The sequence below is a fragment of the Aotus nancymaae genome, unplaced genomic scaffold, assembly GCF_030222135.1.
Source record: "Aotus nancymaae isolate 86718 unplaced genomic scaffold, 86718_ANA_hifiasm-v0.15.2.pri h1tg000011l, whole genome shotgun sequence".
NCBI classification, from domain to species: domain Eukaryota; kingdom Metazoa; phylum Chordata; class Mammalia; order Primates; family Aotidae; genus Aotus; species Aotus nancymaae.
In genome coordinates, this window is record NW_026988422.1 from 48,140,336 (window position 1) to 48,161,164 (window position 20,829).

At 44.6% G+C, this 20,829-nt stretch overlaps 1 protein-coding gene across 1 annotated transcript in view; it reads right to left on the reverse strand.

Moving 5' to 3' along the window:
* The window catches only part of LOC105725186 (coiled-coil domain-containing protein 170-like), a 119,427-nt gene that overhangs the window by 17,289 nt on the left and 81,309 nt on the right, over positions 1-20,829 (reverse strand). The window contains exon 5 of the mRNA XM_064374929.1: positions 7,021-7,376. Coding sequence (XP_064230999.1) covers positions 7,021-7,094 — 74 coding nt within the window. The 5' untranslated portion in view covers positions 7,095-7,376. The remainder of the gene's footprint in view (positions 1-7,020; positions 7,377-20,829) is intronic.

The window sequence follows — 20,829 nt, forward strand, 5'->3', positions numbered from 1 at the left end:
CTTTTTTATAATCTTGTCTTGTACCGAAATGATTATACTCAAACTGCCTTTGCAAAATTATGCCTGAGACGGTGAAAGAGATCTAAATTAACCGACTCCATCTTGCTTCTAACCTCCAAACTCCTTGTGCATTCCTGGGAGTAGGCTGAACTAACTTTGGAAGAAACTTATTTTATAGTTTATAGAACAAAGACAATAGTCCTGTCCCAAAGCAGACCTCCTTCTTTCCTGGAGACTAGATTGCCTTTGTAGGACAAACATTAGCCACAAGACTAGAAATTATGGTTTGGGAGTCATGCAGCTGGAGGCTACAAGATTCTGATCCTCACTAAACTGCTCCTAAGATCAGTGCATGAGATACGTTGCAGATCCTTTTGCACTTGATGGGTCAGCTGGCACCACCTAGACTGATAAACTGGCTCATCTGATCTTGAGGTCCTTACCCAGGAACTGACTTAGTTCAAGAAGACAGCTTTCATTCCCTGTGATTTCATCTCTGACCAATCAGCACTCTTGGTTCACTGGCTTCCCCCCACCCACCATGTTGTCCTTAAAAACTTTGAAGGTGGAACGCTCAGGGAGACTGATTTGAGTAATAATAAAACCGGTCTCCCACACGGCCAGCTCTGTGTGAAGTAATCTCTTTTTTTGTTGTTGTTTCCAGACATCTTCTGAAAGAAGTAATCTTTCTCTATTGCAATTCCTGTCTTGAGAAATTGTCTCTGTCTAGGCAGTGGGCAAGTTGAATCCATTGGGAAGTTATAAAATACCATCTATCTTTAAAGTAATTATTTAAGTTGTTGGGTTTAAATTTACCATATTGTTATTTATTGTTTTTCCCATCTATTCTCTGTTCCTTTACTAATACTCTACCACTTTAATTTGAATTAGTAAAGTTTTTGTTTGTTTGTTTTTTGAGAGGAGTCTCACTCTGTAACCTCTGCCTCCCAGGTTCACTGCAACCTCTGCCTCCCAGGTTCAAGTGATTCTCATGTCTCAGTCTCCCAAGTAGCTCAGATTACAGGCATGCTTCACTTTGCTTGGGTATTTCTAGTAGACATGGGGTCTTATCATGTTGGCCAGGCTTGTCTGGAACTCTGACCTCAAGTGGTCCACTTGCCTTAGCCTCCCAAAGTGCTGGGATTACAAGCATGAGCCACTGTGCTCAGAGTTGCACTAATAAGGTTTTTTATTTCATTTTTCTTCCATGTTGTTTTTAATATCTTTTATTGTTTAGTTGTTAAGCTGGATTGTGGTTACATAACACATATTTGATTTATTACATTCTACTTTATTATTACTTTTTTATTTTTTGAGACAGAGTCTCACTTTGTTGCCCAGGCTGGAGTATGGTGGTGTAATTTCAGCTCACTGCAACCTCCAACTCCCAGGTTCAAGCAATTCTCATGCCTCAGCCTCCTGAGTAGCTGGGATTACAAGCATGTGCCACCACACCTGGCTAATTTTTGTATTTTTAGTAGAGGCGGGGTTTCACCATGTTGGCAAGGTTGATCTTGAACTCTTGACCTCAAGTGATCTGCCCACCTCTGTCTCCCAAAGTACTGGGATTACAGATGTGAGCTACTGTGCCTGGCCTTACATTCTACTTTAATACTTTTGTGATACCCCCCAAATAAAACACTTATGATAGTGTAACTCCATTTACCATTTCTTGCCCTTGTACTATTGTTATTTTACTTTTTCATTTATTATAAATTGTATAGGATTTTTGTTAACTATCAGTATTAATTTCTATTTATCCACACATTTACCTTTCCTTTACTTTTTAATCTACCCTACAGTTCTCTGTAGCCACCAATGATCATTTTCCTTCATCCTAAAAAATTGTCTGGTGTGTTTCTTAATGGTGTAGTTCTTCTGACAATAAATGTTTTCTTTTTTTAATTCTGAAACCATGTTTATTTCATTGTCAATTGTGAAGGATAAATTCACTGAGTATAGATTCTAGGTTGTCAGTAATTTTTCTTTCAGCACTTGAAGATGTCATTCAGTTATCTTCTGACTTTTGGCTGGGTGCCGTGGCTCATGCCTGTTATCCCAGAACCTTGGGAGGCAAGGTGGAAGGATCACTTGAGCCCAGTAGTTCAAGACTAGCCTGGGCAACAAAGTAAGGCCTTGTATCTACAAAAAATTTTTTTTAATTATCTCGGCATGGTGGCATGCGCCTGTAGTCCCTGCTACTCAGGAGGCTGAGGCAGGAGCATCACTTATGCTCAGGTGTTTGAAGTTGCAGTAAGCCATGATTGCACCACTGCATTCCAGCCTGGGTGACAGTAAGATCCCATCTCAAAAAAAGGAACTGCCTCAGCAGTTATGGAGGCTGGCAATTCCCAAGATCTGCTGGGATCTGAGAGACCCAGGAGAGCCAGTAATGTAGTTCCAGTCTGTAAGGCCGGTTGCCTTGCTGGGAGCCAAATGGACACACCCTTCTCTCTCTGCGCCTGAAAACTACATCACCATCCTGAGCGCATTACTCAGCATTTGCCCTCTCCATGCAGGCTCCCCGTACCCCTTTCCACATTCCAATCTCAGTCCTGCACCTGCCGAAATTTTGAAAAAGCCCGCCAAAGACCTGCCCTATGGCAGCTTGCCCCGTATGTCCTCGACCAGCCCCTCGTCCGTGCCCAGTCCCTTCATAACCAATGAAACTGCCTCCTCTTTGTTTCCCCGCAGCCGATCAGCTACCTCCACTCCCTATAAAACCCCACGCCCCAAGAAGAGAAGCGCGACTTCTCCGGCCCCTCCTGTTGGGCCGTAGAACCTAGCCCAGGAGCCGATTAAATTTCTTTATTCCAATAACTGGCCTCAGTTGCCTCATTCGAACCCCAGTTGCTTCATTCAAACCTTACACAGTCCAAGTTTGAAGGTCTGAAAATCAAGAGAGAAGATAGTGTAGTTCCAGTCCAAAGTCCGGCAGGCTCAAGACTCAGCAAGAGCCAATGGTTTGAATGAAAAGGCAGGAAAAACAGCTGATGTCCCATTTTGAAGGCCATCAGACAGGAAGAGTTCTCTCTTACATGGGGGAGGGTCAATCTTTTTGTTCTATTCAGGCCTTTAACTCAATGGATGAGGCCTACCTACAATAGGGAATATAATCTGCTTTACTTAGTATACCAATTTAAATGTTAAAATTATAGGCCGGACGTAGTGGCTCACACCTGTAATCCAAGCACTTTGGAGGCCAAGGTGGGTGGATCACCTGAGGTCGAGAGTTCAAGACCAGCCTGACCAACATGGTGAAACCCCGTCTTAAAAAAATAATAATAATAATTAAAAAAGAAAAGAAAAGAAATTATCCAAAACGCTCTCACATAGAATAATGTTTGACCATATATTGGGCATCCTATGGCCCAATCAAGTAGACATATAAAATTAATCCTCATAGTATGCCATATAGCCATTGTTTCTCTTTAGCTCTGAGGACAAAAACAAAAAGTCTGTAGTGTACTATGTTGTGGTCAAAACTGTGTTGAAGAGTTTACCTGATTAGCTGTTAAGGGTCAAGCTATACCCAACTTCATGTGCTTGCTTAACATTGAGAAGATATTTGAAGGATAAATTGCTTTTAATCAGTCTTTCACTTCACCTTTGTCAGTTCTCTTTATTCAGACACTCTCTGCACAACCAGAAGAAAAGCAAGCCCCATTCTCTTGGTTTCAGCCCTTTAAGTTTAACTAATATCTCAGTCTGAGTAAAGGTTTGTTTCTTTATTAAATTTTAGCCTCCTATATAATTTCTTTTAAAAAGTGGGCCGGGGCAGTAGCTCACACCTATTATCCCAGCAGTTTGGGAGGCTGAGGTGAGTGGATCGCCTGAGGTCAGGAGTTCGAGACCAGCCTAACCAACATGGTGAAACCCCATCTCTACTAAAAATACAAAAATTAGCCGGGTGTGGTGGTACACACCTGTAATTCCAGCTACTTGGGAGGCTGAGGTAGGAGAATCGCTTGAACCTAGGAGGCGGAGGTTGCAGTGAGCTGAGATTGCACCACACTCCAGCCTGGGTGACAGAGCGAGATTCCAACTCAAAAAACAAACAAACAAACAAAGTGATTCGGTATAAATAGAGCAAAAGAAAAAAAAGTGTTTTGAGAAAAGCAAGACCCAGAAGAACCCCAAACTATGAGATGACCTGATATATACTAACCAATCCAGAATAGAGGCCGGGCACGGTGGCTCACGCCTGTAATCCCAGCACTTTGGGAGGCCGAGGCGGGTGGATCACGAGGTCAAGAGATCGAAACCATCCTGGTCAACATGTGAAACCCCGTCTCTACTAAAAATACAAAAAATTAGCTGGGCATGGTGGCATGTGCCTGTAATCCCAGCTACTCAGGAGGCTGAGGCAGGAGAATTGCCTCAATCCAGGAGGCGGAGGTTGCGGTGAGCCAAGATCGCGCCATTGCACTCCAGCCTGGGTAACAAGAACGAAACTCCGTCTCAAAAAAAAAAAAAAATAGAAATAGGCTACACTATTATGCACGTCTGAATAGAATAGCTTTTCATACTGTGTGAGTTTCTCAAATATTATTCATATTATAAGAGAACATTTAATAACTTTGTTTCTCCTTCTATCAACTGAGGACACACATCGAATATCTCCTCTCTCTGTTCACCAACTAATACAGTAAGTCTAAGAATAACAAATTTTATAAAGGATAAAATCACATGATCAACTCAATAAGATACAAAAAAAAGGGCTGGGCGCGGTGGCTCATGCCTGTAATCCCAGCACTTTGGGAGGCCGAGGTGGGTGGATCACGAGGTCAAGAGATCAAGACCATCCTGGTCAACATGGTGAAACCCCGTCTTTACTAAAAATACAAAAAATTAGCTGGACATGGTGGCACGTGCCTGTAATCCCAGCTACTCAAGAGGCTGAGACAGGGGAATTGCCTGAACCCAGGAGGCGGAGGTTGCGGTGAGCCGAGATCGCGCCATTGCACTCCAGTCTGGGTAACAAGAGTGAAACTCTGTCTCAAAAAAAAAAGATGCAAAAAAAAAAAAGCATTGGACAAAAAATCCAATACACTTTTATAATTAAAAACACTCAACAATGGTCGGGTGTGGTGGCTAACACCTGTAATCCCATCAACTCAGGAGGTTGAGGCAGGAGAATCACTTGAACCCAGGAGATGGAGGTCGCAGTGAGCCAAGATTGTGCCACTGCACTACAGCCTGAGCAACAGAGTGAGACTCTGTCTCAAAAAAGAAGTCATTTTAAAATTTACTTATTGTAAATTCAGGCTTTTAATTTTAAGATTTATTTAAAATAAAGTTCATAGTTCAATAAATTGAAAATAAAATTACAGTTATTTTGGCCGGGCACAGTGGCTCATGCCTGTAATCCCAGGACTTTGGTAGGCCAAGGTGGGTGGATCACCTGAGGTCAGGAAATCAAGACCAGCCTGGCTAACATGGTGAAACCCTGTTTCTACTAAAAATACAAAAAATTATCTGGGCCTGGTAGCATATGCCTGTAATCCCAGCTACTTGGGAGGCTGAGGCAGGAGAATCACTTGAACCTGCAAGGCGGAGTGAGCCGAGATTGCACCATTGCACTCAAGCTTGGGAAACAAGAGCGAAACTCTGTCTCAAAAAGAAAAAAAAAGTTTACAATTATTTCACTAATTAAACTCTAATTTTAGAATGTATGGATTTGTATACATTATTATTACTACTACAATTATTTGAGATAGTCTTGCTCGTCCAGGCTGGAGTGCAGTGGTGCAATCTTGTAGCTAGGTCTCCCAAAGTAGCTGGGATTATAGGTGCGTGCACCACCCAGCTAACTTTTCTTCCTTTTTTTTTTTTTTGAGACGGAGTCTCGCTCTGTTGCCCAGGCTAGGGTGCAGTGGCATGATATGGGTTCACTACAACCTCCGCCTCGTGGGTTCAAGTAATTCTGTCCTTCATGCCATTGCACTCCAGCCTTGGGAACAAGAGCGAACCTCTGTCTCAAACAAACAAACAAGCCACCAAGAGGAGGAAATAAAACTCCCCCAATAGTCTTCCCTCCTTTCCTCAGCTCTTCTCACCCAGAATTCATCTCGTAGGAGATACAAACTAAAGACTGGGTGGATCTTTCCAGTGGTCTTAAAAATATCTATGCCAGGGATGGCATCCAATCCAAGATAATATTTAATTTCCAGAAAGATTCTCATCAGGATCTAGCCCTAATAAAACAAAACTACAAACCAAGATGGCAATATAGTGCACTAGAAAGATAACAGAAGTTGCCAGGAGTGGTAGCTCATGCCTGTAATCCCAGCACTTTGGGAGGCTGAGGTGGGCAGATCACCTGAGGTCGGAAGTTCAAGACCAGCCTGACCAACATGGAGTAAACCCTGTCTCTACTAAAAATACAAAATCAGCCGGGTGTGGTGGCACATGCCTGTAATCTCAGCTACTCGGGAAGCTGAGACAGGAGAATCGCTTGAACCTGGGAGGCAGAGGTTGCAGTGAGCCGAGATCACACCATTGCATGCCTGGGCAACAAGAGCAAAACTGCTTCTCAAAAAAAAAAGAAAGAAAGATAACAGAAGTTAGACTACTTAATTTTGCCACTAATCACCATGGCTTCTCTCTGATGTTGTTTTCTAATCTGCAAAATTATGGAATTAAATTAACTGGAAACCATTTATAGCCTATTTTTGTTGTTTTATTGTTTTGAGATTGTGGGCCTCAATGAAATGTCAGAACCACCAAAATGGCAAAAATAAATAAAATCTATTTGAGGTTCCATTAAATTCAGATGTTTCATTGTTTCTTGTTCTAGAGTCATCCAAAAGGTATGAGAACATTTGACCTCATCTCTTGCATCATTCACTAGCAAAGATGCTAAGGGTACTAGCATAGGCAAACGGGCAAACAGAACTGGGCTTTCCCTTTCTTATAGCTCTTATATTTTTAGTAGAGATAGGGTTTTGGTTATACAGGATATTATTTAATCCCCACCGTCTGAGAACAGGGAAAAATGAATGCCAGAATACAACTCACCACTTGGCTATTTTTCTGAGATGTGTGAGCTGATAGATGCCTGGCTTCTGATGACTTAGCCTCATGGGGTCCATTGGTTTGCCCAGTAGCAAGCCTTCCTGGATCTGAGTGGTTTAAAAACTGGAAAGGGCCTGACATGCTGTAGATTCAAGAAGCATGAAATAGATCCAGTAATGATGACCCAAAGTATTTAAAAGGAATGTTTGCACAGACCAGTCAGGAAGAGATGCTGAGATCTGCTCAGTACCAACAGCAATGCCTTCTGGAAGGTTTCACTTCAGATCCTCAGTGCTTACTAGACCTCAGAAGGAGCTACTTGCTGAACCTGTTGCTTGAAGACAAGGCGGACCTAGTTTCTAAGAAAGCATGAAAATACTGTTAAGATTGTAACTGGTTGAAGCAGCCTACTAATATACATATATGCACTTGTAACATACTTAAATGCTATTAGGTTGGTGCAAAAGTAATTGCAGGTTTTACCATTAAAAGTAATGGCAAAAAGTTATTAATTTTAATTAATAATTTTGTTATTAAAAGTAATTATAAAATGCTTGATTACTTTTGCACCAACCTAATACTTGTGAATCATATCTTCAGATATCTGACTTGCAAATATCTTCATTTTCAATTTCTTGATCTATCAGAAATGCTAACTATATCCCTCAAGATTCAGCCAAAAGATAAAAAGTCAAAATAGTTAATAATGCAGCATCATAGCTCGTAGTTTTCTTTCTGCCCCAGAGAAACGTAAAATACAACCTCGCATAATTTTTTTTAAAATTTTTTTGAGATGGAGTCTCGCTCTGTCACCCAGGCTGGAGTGCAATGCTGTGACCTCGGCTCACTGCAACCTCCAGGTTCAAGTGATTCTCCTGTCTCAGCCTCCCAAGTAGCTAGGATTACAGGCACCCACCACCACGCCCAACTAATTTTCGTATTTTTAGTAGAGATGAGGTTTCACCAGGTTGGCCAGGCTGGTGCCTCACATAATTTTTATAAATTCTATTTCCCAAGAATTTCATTAAATCCATTTTCTCTACTTAGTTCAATTCCATATTCTTTATTTTCTAAAGTGAAATTAAAAGGAATAGAGAAAAGGTATCTTCCAAATTAATATTCACATGATTTATTAAGCAATGGAATAGGGAGTTTGGCTAGGCACAGTGGCTCACACCTGTAATCCCAGCACTTTGGGAGGCTGAGGCAAGAGGATCACTTGAGCCCAGGAATTCAAGATCAGCCTAGGCAAGATAGTGAGACACTATCTTCATAAAAAACTAAAAAAGCAAACAAACAAAAAATAGCTGAGCATGGTGGCAAGCACCTGTGGTCCCAGCTACTCAGGAAGCTGAAGCAAGAGAATCACTTGAGGCCAAGAAGTCAAGGCTGCACAGAGCTGTGATTGTGCCACTGGATTTCTTTTTTTAAGATCAGAGAATGTACTCTGGAAAAAAAAAAAAAGTGGTATTTAGAAACTGTGTAATGGAGGGGTTGAATGTAAGTGCAGTGTGTTTTCTTTGCTAGGTGGTGTCTCCCAGAAAATTGAACAGGCCCAACATGAGAGGAATTTTCATAAGTGGAGGAAAAAAAAATCAGGATTATGTGATTTGAGGGATGTGGAACAGGAAGCATAGGGCCTGACTTTCTTATACTAATCCTGAAATCTGTTTTGAAATTTCTCTAATTCATTCTAGGTGTTATTCTAGGTATTGGTATACCTAATTCATTCTAGGTGTACTAGGTATTAGGTGTACCAATACCTAATTGCTATTGGCAGTTATTAAAGTGTAAATAACTCTAGGCTGGATATGGTGGCTCATGCCTGTAATCTCACCACTTTGGGATGCAGAGGTGGACAGATCTCTTGAGCCCAGGAGTTTGAGACCAGCCTGGGCAATATGGTGAAATCTCATCTCTATACATGAAAAAGCACAAAAATTAGCCCAGCTGCTCAGGATGCTGAGGTGGGAGGATCGCTTGGGCCCATGAGTTCAAGGCTGCAGTGAACCATAATGGAGCCACTGCACTCCAGCCTGGGTGACAGAGTGAGACGTTGTCTCAAATAAAATAAAATGAAAATAAAAACAACAAAAAATAAATTTTTCTTTTTTTTTTCTCTTTTCTTTTTCTTTTTTTTATAAAGATTGGGTTTCACCATGATGGCCAGGCTGGTCTTGAACTCCTGACCTCCGGTGATCCACCCACCTCGGCCTCCCAAAGTGCTAAGATTACAGGCATGAGCCACAGCGCCCAGCCAGAAAATAAATATTTCTAATGAGACTAGTCTCTTTTTTTCATTTCCATTATTTGTTAACTAAGATCATTACTATATCAATTCTTTTTCCAAGAAACAAAGAAGAGAATTAAATAACTTAAATTTTAGTAGATGAAAATGGAGAATGAACTGTTCCTCAACCCTAGAACAAGAATGATACTGGAGACCGTAAGGCCGGCTGCCTCACCAGGAGCTAAATGGACACACTTATCTCTCCCCGTGCTGGCCTCTCCATGCTGACACACTTATCTCTCCCCATGCCAGCCTCTCTATGCTGGCTCCCCACACCCACTCCTATCTGGTCTCTCTATGCAGGCTCCACACACCCACTCCTGCATTCCTCACTCGACTCCTTCAAAATTTAAAAAGCCCGCCAAAGATTTGTCCAACGGCAGCTTAACATTGACCTCCCCAGCCGGTCAACCCACCAGTAGTCCCGCCTGGCAACCAATGGCAGCTCGCCCCATCGGCACCTTGACTTCCCCTCACCAATGAAACTGTCTGCTCTTTGTTTCCCTAGTGATCAATCAAACCCCCTCCAATGAAACTCACCAATGAAACTGTCTGCTCTTTGTTTCCCTAATAATCAATCAACCCTCCTCACCAATGAAACTGTCTGCTCTTTGTTTCCCTAAAGACCAATCAATTACCTCCACTCCCTATAAAACCCCACACCCTGAGAAGCCCAGTGCGACTTCTCTGGTCCCTTCCCGGACCACAGAACCTCGCCCGGGAGCTGAATAAATTGAATTCTCATTTTCTCACACTGGCCTCAGTTTCCTCATTTTGACTTGGCAATATACCTTACAGCTGGTGCCGAAACCCGGGAGGAGGTGTAAGACCCCCTCCTAAGGGGGAAACTAACTCCTCCACCTAAAGCTGGACCAGGGAGCCACTCCACCGCAAGGTAAGACTTCTGTTGCCCATAGCCTCTCCTGCTGCCTGCCTCTGGACTCCCTGTCTGTAACCGCAGCCGCATGAGGGACTCCTCCCTGCCGTGGGCCCGGGGCCCCAGCTCTGTTCCGAGGACCTGAGTGTAGAGGAGACGTCCCTATGCTCCTGTCTTCCCCCCGTAAGGGGTCTGCTGAGGGTCAGGAACCTGAGGGAGACATCCCCTTCTTCCTGAACCCTCTCCAGTGTTCAGTAGTGCAGTCCAGGACTCCTACCGGTCATCTCTGCAGCAGCAAGTGAGGCTCGGGTAATCAGAAGCCCTGTTTACTCCTCCAGGCCCTACTTAGGGCCTGGATCAGACCTCGGCTCCTAACCCCAAAACTCGCCCTTTGGCAAGCCAGCTCCCACTTAAATATTTTCAGTTTCTCTTTCTGTTTCTCCTTCTGTTTCCGAGTGAGTGTGTGAGTGAGTTTTTTCCCTTCCAGTAAAATTATATCCTGCTTTGCAAGTTTTATAAGTTTACAAATTCTTGTATTCTTGTTCTCTATTGCTGATAACCGTATGTTTCTACAGTGAAGGTCATGAGAAATGCCCAAGCAGGCAGGACTCTGGCTTTCTGGAAACTGTAGCAAAAGGGAATAGATAAGGCCTGTGCTAAAATCCTTGAGCTCTACAGATAGCAAACATCTGGGTCACATAGCAACTGTCACATGTAAGCCTAAGTTAAGTACCTATTACTGCTTAATGAATTGCCTTTGTTCTATGCCTGCAAACTTGTTTTAGTGCCACTGTGTACTTCATGTATAAAAAGCCAAGCCCTGTTTTTGTTAGGTGCTTAGTATTGAGATGCTAATCTGCTAAGCCAGTGGCCACCTTAATAAAATCCTCCTGTTTCACACACAGAAAAAAAAAAAAAAAGAAGAAGAAAGAAAAATCATAGGTAACCACAAATCCCACCCAGACCCTAAGTTGCCACTGGGATGCCTAGTTCTAAACCTACCCAAGCTAGGCCTCTCTATAAAAAAGAAAAGGCTACTCTTCCTCTCCACTGTAGCCTGGCCACAGTATCCGCTAAACAACCAGCCCAAGTGGCCTCCAGAGGGCATGCTTAACTTTAATGTCCTCACTAATTTAAACAATTTTTGCCAAAGGAATGGCAAGTGGTCTGAGGTTCCCTACATCCAAGCATTCTGGTATCTCCACACCCACCCCAACCTCTGTTCCTCTTGCTCAGGTGCTCCTAGCAAAGGACTTACCCTAACAGCCTTCAGCCCCACAGGTGACCTCCTCCTCCTCCTTCTCTGATCCCAACTTGCCTGAAGAACTCTCCCTACCCCCAACCCGACCTAATAATCCTCCACCCTATGCAGAACCCCAAACCCCTCCCACTTCTCCAGGTCTTAACCTCTCCAGTCAGGGCCCACACTCGCTTACACAGTGTTCCCACTAATGGGGGATCCCCGCTTTGTCCCCTCTATACCGAATCTCAAATCCCTTCTGCTCCTCCCCTTTCAAAACCCCAGCCACCTCCTGCACTCCTGAGTCCTAATGTAACCCCACCCGCTAGTGCTCACATTCGCCTGCATGGTGCGTCCACTGATGAGAACTCCCTCCTTTGTCCTCTCCGCAAGATGGCTAGAACGGAGGGTGTAGTCTGGGTACACATTCCTTTCTCTCTCTCTGACTTGTCCACCATTAAGAAACACCTAGAGTCATTCTCCACCAATCCTACTGTTTATACTAAAGAATTTCCCTATTTCACTCAGGCCTATAACTTAACCTAGCACAACATTTATGTAACTCTGTCCTCTACCCTTACTCCTAATGAAAATAACTGCCACCGCCAAGACCAAATGCTGCAGTGACTCCTAGCAGACACGCAAGGCGCAGCTCATAAGGTAGTTAATTATAATAAGCTGCATAAAATAACCCAGGGTCCTACTGAAAACCCAGCTGCCTTCCTTAACCAATTAACCAATGCTATAGTCCTACATACCCAAGTAGACCCAAACTCCCCAGCCGGGACCACCCTCCTAGTGGCCCATTTTATCTCCCAGTAAGCACCAAACATTAGAAAAAAACTAAAGAAAGCAGAGGAGGGCCCCCAAACTCCCATACAAGACCTGGTAAACTTGGCATTTAAAGTTTTTAATGGCCGGGAGGAAAAGGCTAAGGCCGTCTGCCAGGCCCATTTACAGCAACAGGTAAGCCTCCAAACCCAAGCTATCGTAGCAGCCCCAAGGCTGGCAGCGCGCCCAGCATCTGGTGGGGGAAACTCCTCAAAGTTCCTCCAAAAAGGTCCCCTAGGACCCGCCCAGACTGCTTCAAAGGTCCCACCCGGGCCCTGCTTCAAATGTGGCCAAGAGGGACACTGGGCCCGGCAGTGCCCCTGTCAATGTCCACCTCCCGGACCCTGTCCAATCAGCAAATAAACGACACTGGAAGGTAGACTGCCCATTCCGGACTACAGGCTCACCCCCTGCATCTCCATGTGAGGGGCAAGCCAGTCCAAAGGATGCAGTCCCTTCGCTTGAACTCCTTGGCCTCATGGATGATTGATGCAGCCCGGACTCAGAGACCCCCATCACCCTTGCCGAGTCTAAGGAAATGCTGCAAGTAGCGGGTAAGTCCATTTCCTTCTTAACGGACATTGGGGTTACCTATTCTGTATTGCCTTCCTACTCAGGGCCTAGTATACCTTCCCAGGTTTCAGTTATGGGAAATAATAAAAAGCCTTCCTACCCTAATCAAACCCATCCTTTAGCCTGTGTCCTCCAAAGACACCCCTTTTCTCACTTTTCCAATCATACCCTCATGCCCAGTTCCCCTATTAAAACAAAATATTCTCCAGACTGTGGGGGCCACTCTCCAACTTACTGGCCCCCATACTCAAACCCATCACCCACTCATCTCCTACTGCCCCTCCTAACAGACCCTATGCCTAAGCTCAACCCCTTGTCTCCACCCCCTATCCCTCCTAATGTAGTTAATCCCTTAGTATGGAATACCTCTAAGCCTGTAGTGGCCAGACATCACACACCAGCTAAAATACTTCTTAAAAATCCTACCCACTTTCCCTCACGCCCTCAGTTTCCCATCTCAAAAACCCACTGCCAGGGCCTAAAGCCTATTATCACCTAACTCCTAGCAAAGGGACTCCTTATTCCTACCAGTTCCCCTTGCAACACTCCTATCTTGCCAGTCCAAAAGCCGTGCAGCTTTCACCTGGTTCAGGACCTGTGCCTTATCAATGAGGCAGTAATTCCCCTCCACCCTGTAGTTCCCAATCCATACACCCTATTATCAAACATTCCCTCCACTACTTCTCATTTTACAGTCCTTAACCTCAAGGACGCCTTATTTACCATTCCCCTTCACCCTAAGTCCTATTTCCTCTTTGCCTTTACTCAGACTGATCCAGACACTAATCTCTTGCAGCAGTTAACCTGGACGGTCCTGCCCCAGGGCTTTAGAGACAGCCCTTACATATTTAAACAAGCATTAGCAGCTAACCTAACCTCTTGCCCCCCTCAGCCTAGTCTCCTCTTACAGTACATGGACAACCTGCTGCTTTGCAGCCCTTCCCTCTCCATGTCACGGCAGCATACTGCCACTCTCCTTAATTTCCTTAGGTCTAGGGGATACCGGGTTTCCCCCTCCAAAGCACAGCTGTTGGTCACCTCAGTAATCTATTTAAGTATTCACCTTACTCCCCAGACTAAGGGCTTAACAACAGGCAGTCAGAAGGTACTACTTGCACTGCGCCCCCCGAAACAGCTAACAAAACCCTCTCCTTTCTAAGATTTGTGGGATTTTTCCATCACTGAATTCCTAACTTCGCTACTCTGGCTAAGCCCTTGTATGCGGTAGCCAAAAATACCCCCAGGAAACATAGCTAATATTCCAGTTCTATACCTGCATTGTCCCTAAAGTTATGAAACAACTTGGCTCTGTGAGCCATACAATCCTGGAAAATAAAACCACCCTAACTAACCAAATCAAACACTCAAATAACACCTCTCATCCTTTCTTCTAGTTAACTCTAGTACAGCAAGGAGCCAACACGTTAAACTTAACCAAAACCCGTAAACCTCACTCACTGCTTTTTATGCGCCTCTCTCAGCAACTCCCCCACTTAGCCACAGTTCCCCTCCGGTCCAACTTCAATCTGTCACAGTCACCTACAGGGCTTAGCACCACTTTAACAAATATCCCCTTGTTCAAAATACACTCTCAAAATTTCTCTCTCTCTGCTATAAGACAGCCAGCAGCTCCAGTCCCAGCTGCAATGCCACAATAAAAATAAAAACCTCCCTCTACATGCCACCAAAAAAAAATACTTTTAATGTAATGTAACCCTAACGAAAATTATCAAAACTTCCTCCCCATTCCCCTGTGTGCCCATCACCCTAGTCCCGCAACTAGAAGTGTATGGACAAGCTAAATTCCTATCCCTCCTTCCATCTTCCCCTCAGTGCCGAAACAAATGCGCTGTCTTCCTCCCAATAGTAATCAGCGTCTCCCTAGCATCTTCTTTAGCAGCTGCTGGAATTAGAGGCAGCGCCTTAGGCTACAGTGTCACTTCAGCTGCTCAACTGGAAAACAAACTCCGTGTGGCCATTGAAGCATCAGCTACCTCCCTGGCCTCCCTCCAGCAACAAATCACATCACTAGCTCAGGTAACTCTCCAAAACCGACGGGCTCTTAACCTACTAATGGTGAAAAAAGGAGGTACCTGTCTGTTTCTCCAGGAATAGTGTTGCTATTACATCAATGAAACAGGCCTAGTAGAAGAAAATGTCAATGCTCTCTATTGCCTCAAGGAGGACCTCCGAGGAACACCAAGTGCGCCAGACTTTCCTCTTAACTGGTGGCAATCTCCCATATTCACCTGGCTAGCTCCTGTTGTCATTCCCCTAATCGTGGTTTGTCTTCTACTAATGCTGGCCCCGTTCTTTCTTAGGTTTTTACAAGCTTGCATGAAAAAATCTCCAGAGTGGCTGTAATTCAGATGCTACTTCAACCCTATGTCCAACTCCCAACCAAGGCACTGGCCAACTAACCTCCCGACTCTGCCCCTGTTCAGCAGGAAGTAGCCAGAAAGAAGCGGTGTCCTATATCATCAAAAAGGTTGGGATGTAAGGCCGGCTGCCTCGCCGGGAGCTAAATGGACACATTTATCTCTCCCCATGCTGGCCTCTCCATGCTGACACACTTATCTCTCCCCATGCCAGCCTCTCTATGCTGGCTCCCCACACCCACTCCTATCTGGTCTCTCTATGCAGGCTCCACACACCCACTCCTGCATTCCTCACTCGACTCCTTCAAAATTTAAAAAGCCCGCCAAAGATTTGTCCAACGGCAGCTTAACATTGACCTCCCCAGCCGGTCAACCCACCAGTAGTCCCGCCTGGCAACCAATGGCAGCTCGCCCCATCGGCACCTTGACTTCCCCTCACCAATGAAATGGTCTGCTCTTTGTTTCCCTAGTGATCAATCAAACCCCCTCATCAATGAAACTCACCAATGAAACTGTCTGCTCTTTGTTTCCCTAATAATCAATCAACCCTCCTCACCAATGAAACTGTCTGCTCTTTGTTTCCCTAATAATCAATCAACCCTCCTCACCAATGAAACTGTCTGCTCTTTGTTTCCCTAAAGACCAATCAATTACCTCCACTCCCTATAAAACCCCACACCCTGAGAAGCCCAGTGCGACTTCTCTGGTCCCTTCCCGGACCACAGAACCTCGCCCGGGAGCTGAATAAATTGGATTCTCATTTTCTCACACTGGCCTCAGTTTCCTCATTTTGACTTGGCAATATACCTTACAGCTGGTGCCGAAACCCAGGAGGAGGTGTAAGACCCCCTCCTAAGGGGGAAACTAACTCCTCCACCTAAAGCTGGACCAGGGAGCCACTCCGCCGCAAGGTAAGACTTCTGTTGCCCATAGCCTCTCCTGCTGCCTGCCTCTGGACTCCCTGTCTGTAACCGCGGCCGCATGAGGGACTCCTCCCTGTCGTGGGCCCGGGGCCCCGGCTCTGTTCCGAGGACCTGAGTGTAGAGGAGACGTCCCTACGCTCTTGTCTTCCCCCCGTAAGGGGTCTGCTGAGGGTCAGGAACCTGAGGGAGACATCCCCTTCTTCCTGAACCCTCTCCAGTGTTCAGTAGTGCAGTCCAGGACTCCTACCGGTCATCTCTGCAGCAGTGAGTGAGGCTCGGGTAATCAGAAGCTCTGTTTACTCCTCCAGGCCCTACTTAGGGCCTGGATCAGACCTCGGCTCCTAACCCCAAAACTCATCCTTTCGCAAGCCAGTTCCCACTTAAATATTTTCAGTTTCTCTTTCTGTTTCTCCTTCTGTTTCCGAGTGAGTGTGTGAGTGAGTTTTTTTCCCTTCCAGTAAAATTATATCCTGCTTTGCAAACTTATAATTATTTAGCTAGAATTAACATAGGTCTTCCACTGGCCATCTTGACCCACAGCTCACTGAAACCTTTGCCTTCCAGGTTCAAAAATTCTCCTGCCTCAGTCTACCAAGTAGATGGAACTACAGGCACATGCCACCTTGCCTGACTAATTTTTTGTATTTTTAGTAGAGACAGGGTTTCACCATATTGGACAGATTGGTCTTGAATTCCTGACCTCAACTATTCCACAGCCTCCGCCTTCCAAAGTGCTAGGATTACAGGTGCGTGAGCCACCTCGCCTGGCCTTAGGAAAATATTTTTACAGCAGAGAAAGTATGTCCCAAATTTGTATTCCCTGATACCAGAATCACCAGGAATATTCTTCATACATCATCTTATCTTCAAAGAATAATGAACCTTGACCCCACCCAAGTTCTGACTTAGTTGGTTAACTGTGGAACCTAGACATAAATATATTTTTTAAAGCTATACTAGTTGGTCTAATGTGAATTTACTGCTAAATTCACTATAATTGAAGACAGTGATCACTGTCTACAATAATATATGATAAAAATGAAATAGGCCAGGTACGGTGGCTCACCCCTGTAATCCCAGTGCTTTGGGAGGCTGATGCAGGTGGATCATAAGGTCAGGAGTTTGAGACAAGCCTGATTAACATAGTGAAACCCTATCTCTACTAAAAATACAAAAAATTAGCCAAGCATGGTGGCAGGCACCTGTAATCCCTGCTACTTAGGAGGCTGAGGCAGCAGAATTGCTTGAACCCAGGAGGCGGAGGTTTCGGTGAGCTGAGATTGTGCCACTGCACTCCAGCCTGGGCAACAGAGAGAGATTCTCTCTCAAAAAAAAAAAAAAATATATATATATATATATATATATTTCCAAGATGCAGATATATAAGTACAAACAAGACAGGAAATCTCTTATAAAGCTTGAATTCTGGCTGGGTGCAGTGGTCACACCTGTAATCCCAGAATTTTGGGAGGCCAAGGCAGGCAGATCACCTGAGGTCAGGAGTTCCAGACCAGCCTGACCAACATGGTGAAACCCTGTCTCTACTAAAAATGCAAAAGTTAGCTAGGCATGGTGGCATACACCTGTAATCCCAGCTACTCGGGAGGCTGAGGCAGGAGGATCACTTGAACCCAGGAGGCAGAGGTTGCCGTGAGCCAAGATTGTGCTACTACACTCTAGTCCAGGCAACAGAGCAAGACTCTATCTCAAAACAAAAAAACAGCCGGGTGCAGTGGCACGTGCCTGTAGTCCCAGCTACTGGGGAGTCTGAGGTGGGAGGATTGCTTGAGCCCAGGAGTTCTGGGCTGTAGTGCGCTATGCTGATCCGGTGTCCGCACAAAGTTCGGCATCAATATGGTGACCTCCCGGGAGCGGGGGACCACCAGGTTGCCTAAGGAGGGGTGAACTGGCCCAGGTCGGAAACGGAGCAGGTCAAAACTCCCATGCTGATCAGTAGCGGGATCCCGCCTGTGAATAGCCACTGCACTCCAGCCTGGGCAACATAGCAAGACCTCGTCTCTTAAAAAAAAAACACACACAAAAAAACAAACAGCTAGGCATGGTGGCTCACGCCTGTAATCCCAGCACTTTGGGAAGCTGAGGCAGGCTGATCACCTGAGGTCAGGAGTTCGAGATCAGCCTGGCCAACATGGTGAAACCCTGTCTTTATATTTAAAAAAACAAACAAACAAATAAACAAAAAAAGCTTAAAGCTTAAATTCTGGTATAAAAGACAAGTAGCAAACAAATATATAAAGAAAGAAAATCATTTTAGATAGTAATATGTGCTATGAATAAAACAGATTAATGTGACAGTAATGGGGATGTAAATGAAGGAGCAACTTTTGATAGTGCAATCAAAGAAGGCCCTTTTTGGGATATAGCAACATAAATAAGTAATATTATACATTTTATTAACCTGTCCATTTAAAAATGTATAAAAGTGCTAATGCCCTTTTCGGCCTTAGCCCAGCTGCACACAGGTGAATAAAAATAAATAAATAAAAATAAATAAAAATGTATAAAAGCTGGCTAGGCACGGTGGCTCATACCTGTAATCCCAACACTTTGGGAGTTGGGTAGATCACCTAAGGTCAGGAGTTTGAAACGAGCCTGGCCAACATGGTGAAACCCTGTCTTCTTCTTTTTTTTTTTTTGAGATGGAGTCTGGCTCTGTTGCCCAGGCTGGAGTGCAATGGCTAGATCTCGGCTCACTGTAACCTCTGCCTCCTGGGTTCAAGCAATTCTCCTGCCTCAGCCTCCCAAGTAGCTGGGACTACAGGTGCCTGCCACTATGCCCAGCTAACTTTTGTATTTTTAGTAGAGATGGGGTTTCACCATATTGGCCAGGCTGGTCTCAAACTCCTGACCTGTGATCTGCCCGTCTCCGCCTCACAAAGTGCTGGGATTACAGGCGTGAGTCATCACATGGCCCTGTCTCTACTAAACATACAAAAATTAGCTGGGCATGGTGGCAAGCGTCTGTAATCCCAGCTACTCAAGGAGGCTGCGGCAGAAGAATCCCTTGAACTCAGGAGGCGGAGCCAAGATTGCACCATTGCACTCCACCCTGGGCAACAAGAATGGTACTCCATCTCAAAAAAAAAAAGTATGAAAGCTATCTTACATGTCTATGCATATGTATCTTCTGTTCCTTTAACAACTGCAACCATACTGACAGAGATTTTGTTTTTTGCTATTGAAATCATTGCTGTGTGATGAACACTTTTATTTTATTATTATTATTTTTTTGTCGCTCAGGCTGGAGTGCAATGGTGTGCGCAATCTCGGCTCACTGCAACCTCTGCCTCCCAGGTTCACGCGATACTCCTGCCTTAGCTACCCGAGTAGCTGAGATTACAGGTGCGCAACATTATGCCCAGCTAATTTTTGTATTTTTAGTAGAGATGGGGTTTCGCCACATTAGCTAGGCTGGTCTTGAACATCTGACCTCAGGTGATCTACCAGCCTCTGCCTTCCAAAGTTCTGGGATTACAGGTGTGAACCACCTCACACAGCCTATACATCTTTCTTTATATGTAAATATTACTTTAAGATAAATTCCTAAACTGGGTGAGGTGGCTCATGCCTGTAATCCCAACGTTTTGGAAGGCCAAGACTTGAGGATGGCTTGAGGCCAGGAGTTGGAGACCAGCCTGGGCAATATAGACCCTGTCTCTACAGAAAAATGTTTTAATTAGTCAGGCGTGGTGGTACATGCCACCTATAGTTGGGACTATAGGTCCCAACTACTCAGGAGTTCAAGGTTGCAGTGAGCTATGATTGTGTTACTGCACTCCAGCCTGGGTGACAGAGTAAAATCCTGCCCGCCCCCTCCAAAAAAAAAAATTCTACAAGTAGAATTACAAGGTCAAATTTAAAATTTTCAGATATCAAAAAGTTGTAAAAACAGAGCCTCTGCAAAAAGTAAACACATTTTTTTCTAGCAGCTGCCTTTAAAAGCATTAAATAAAAATATCTTGTCTTTTTGTTCTCTGTGAAAGGTTGATTCTCATTCTTTATTTGACCAATTTGTAACAGTTGACAGAATTAATTACCCCTTTTTCCACGAAACACATTCTTCACCTGTCTTCTTTTCTTTTTTTGGAGATGGAGTCTCACTCTGTTGCTCAGGCTGTAGTGCAGTGGCATGATCTTGGCTCACTACAACCTCCACCCACTGAGTTCAAGCAATTCTCTGGCCTCAACCTCCCTAGTAGCTGGGATTATAGGCATGTACTAACACATCCAGCTAATTTTTGTATTTTTAGTAGACAGAGATTTCGCCATGTTGGTCAGGTTGGTCTTGAACTCCTGACCTCAAGTGATCTGCCTGCATTGGCCTCCCAAAGTGCTGCGATTACAGGTGTGAGACACCATGTCAGGCCTCTTCACTTGTCTTCTAAAGTGGGATGCTCTTGGGGTTTTCCTCAGAACACACTGGACACTCCTTTCAAGAGTCAGGGTCTTGCTCTGGCGCCTAGATTGGAGTGCAGTGGTACGATTATAGCTTACTGAAGCCTCCAACTCCTAGGCTCACAGGATCCTCCCATCTCAGCCTCCTGAGTAGCTGGGACTACAGGCACATGCCACCACACCCAGCTAATTTTTTTATCTTTTTAAAATTTATTATCATTTTTTATTATTATATTTTAAGTTCTGGGATACATATGCTAATTTTTTAAATCTTTATTTGTTTA